This window comes from Fusarium phalaenopsidis, assembly GCF_050370095.1.
Source record: "Fusarium phalaenopsidis strain FUZ10S chromosome Unknown contig_32292, whole genome shotgun sequence".
NCBI classification, from domain to species: domain Eukaryota; kingdom Fungi; phylum Ascomycota; class Sordariomycetes; order Hypocreales; family Nectriaceae; genus Fusarium; species Fusarium phalaenopsidis.
The window spans coordinates 4,419,584-4,421,960 of record NW_028145410.1 but is presented as its reverse complement, the minus strand read 5'-3'; the positions used below and the strand labels follow the sequence as shown (position 1 = coordinate 4,421,960).

The following is a 2,377-nucleotide window of genomic DNA, read 5'->3' as shown; positions in this document are numbered from 1 at the left end:
CTGCAGTTCACGCAGGAAGGACACCTCACACAACGAATCATTGCAACAACCTACACAGTGGAACAGGGCAATCCACTACTCACGAGAATCCTAGAATACAACCAACACCTCCCAGACAATGAGAAAACAGACAAACAACAAGTACCACAGGAACTACAACACGACCTCGTACGCGAAATACACAAACACCTGCTACACGGACACCAAGGAATCAATAAAACCCTAGAACGAGTCAAAACGACGTTTACTTTTCCTAATATGAAGAAAATTGTTTCAACCATCGCCAACCAATGCGACCTCTGCGCGAAAACCAAGGCACGACGCCACAAACCATACGGAAAACTACAACCACTCCCAGTTGCACAACAACCATGGGACTCAATCACTATGGATTTCATCACCAAACTACCCCTATCAGAAGAACCAGCCACTGGAAACTTCTACGATAGCATTCTCGTCATCGTGGACAGACTCACGAAATTCTCCTATTTCATACCTTATAGAGAAGCAACAACGGCCGAAGAATTCGCCTATCTCTTCTATTTCCACATTGCCAAAACACATGGACTACCACTGAGATCATCACAGATCGAGGACCACCATTTGCATCAAAATTTCTGGCAGAGCCTCACAGGATACTTGGGAATCAATCACAAACTCTCCACTGCATACCACAAGGAGACAGACGGACAAACGGAACGCATGAATCAAACACTGGAACAATACCTCCGATGCTATATCAACTACGAGCAAAACAACTGGGTTGAAAAGCTACCAGCTGCCCAGCTAGCCTACAACACAGCAACCAACGAAAGCACCAAGGTCACACCAGCATACGCCAATTTCGGGTTCACACCAGACATTTACCGACAATCCCGAGACGCCATCATCAACCCCAAGGCGATCCTCACCAGCGACCAATTACGAAACCTACATGAAGAAATGAAAACAGAACTCGAATTCGTCAGAAACAAAATGACGGCATACGCCAATAAGAAAAGAATCGAGGGACCGATCCTCTCGGAGGGAGACATGGTCTACCTCGCAACAAAAAACATCGAAACAAAACGACAAAACAAAAACTCGACTACAAATACATCGGACCATACAAGATTAAGCAGAAAATTTCGAAACATAACTACGAACTGGACTTACCACCCAAGGTCAAGCTCCATCCAATCTTTCACATTTCATTACTCGAGCCAGCACAAGACACCATCCAGGTGAAAACAAATAAAGAACCAGACACAGAAATCGACGGACCAGAAGAATACATCGTAGAAGCCATCCTCGACATGAACAAAATCAATGGCAAAACAATGTATTTCATCAAATGGAAGGACTACCCCGACTCAGAAAACACATGGGAACCCCCCAGAACACCTCACTGGTGCACAACGCCTTCTGAAGGACTTCCACCAACAACGCCAAGCACAGGCTCGTCAAGACCAACAGCGTTCCAATCAATCAAGTCAATGGCCCCAAAAGAATGCGCCTCCACAACAGCGGACGACTCCTCACGGAGCTCGCCCGATTCCTCCAAGGCACGTAAGCCGCGCTCAAAAGCCTCGTCACCACGCGCTTTGAGCAACCTCTTCTGCTTCCGAATGCGGGCAAGCTTAGCCATCGCCTCCTCCAAAGCAGCCTCTGCTTCAGCCTCCTCACCTTCCAGGCGTTTGCGCTCCCGGATATTTTTCGCAACTACAAGAAATCAGCCAAACCGCCGTGAAAAAGCACTGACACCCACTCACGGAAGGAAGCCACGCCGGCCCCATCGCACACAACCTTCGCATCAACACAATTGGAGCAACGGTTGGAACGATCGGAAACCACCTTACAGGACAGACCCTGGCGGAAACAACGAGTACAAGGCATGATTTCGGAACCAAAAGCCTCAATATAAGCAGAAAGACCCTGCGCTTCGGAAAGCTTTCGCAAAGAAGTACGCTTGAAACCCGGCCTGACATCACGTCAGCAAAGGAAATTTTTACAAGTCAGAGTTACCCACCGACAACACTTGGCCGCTGAAACTGGTCTTGAGGACAAGACCAACGGGGAGGGAACCTCGTGTCACGGCCATGACATGGGCCAGGCGGGGAAGCATGGCAGAAAACACTCTGACTAAGCAGGACCGAGGAAACCGAACGTCGCTCCCATGGGTCCCAGGACCGAACGTTGAAAACGTCGGCCCTACCAATGGACCGAACCCAGAGAACGTCGGTCCAAGGATTGATCCCAAGTATATAGAACACGCTCATTGTACTTTCTTATGTACTAGCTACCTCAGCTATCAATACAACTTGGTTACACTCAATACCATTGAGCATATTACCAGACGTGACTTACAACCTATTGCTCAGACTACGCCCAGCACTCT

General features: G+C 48.3%; 1 protein-coding gene across 1 annotated transcript; it reads right to left on the bottom strand.

Moving 5' to 3' along the window:
* Positions 1-1,384: 1,384 nt before the first annotated feature.
* Positions 1,385-2,080, bottom strand: LRP88_05614 (uncharacterized protein; the record flags this gene model as incomplete). The annotated part of the gene is made up of 3 exons (XM_083242164.1): positions 1,385-1,701; positions 1,752-1,960; positions 2,013-2,080. 3 exons carry the CDS (start codon positions 2,078-2,080, stop codon positions 1,385-1,387), a joined length of 594 nt encoding a protein of 197 aa, XP_083103312.1.
* Between the last annotated feature and the right edge of the window lie 297 nt (positions 2,081-2,377).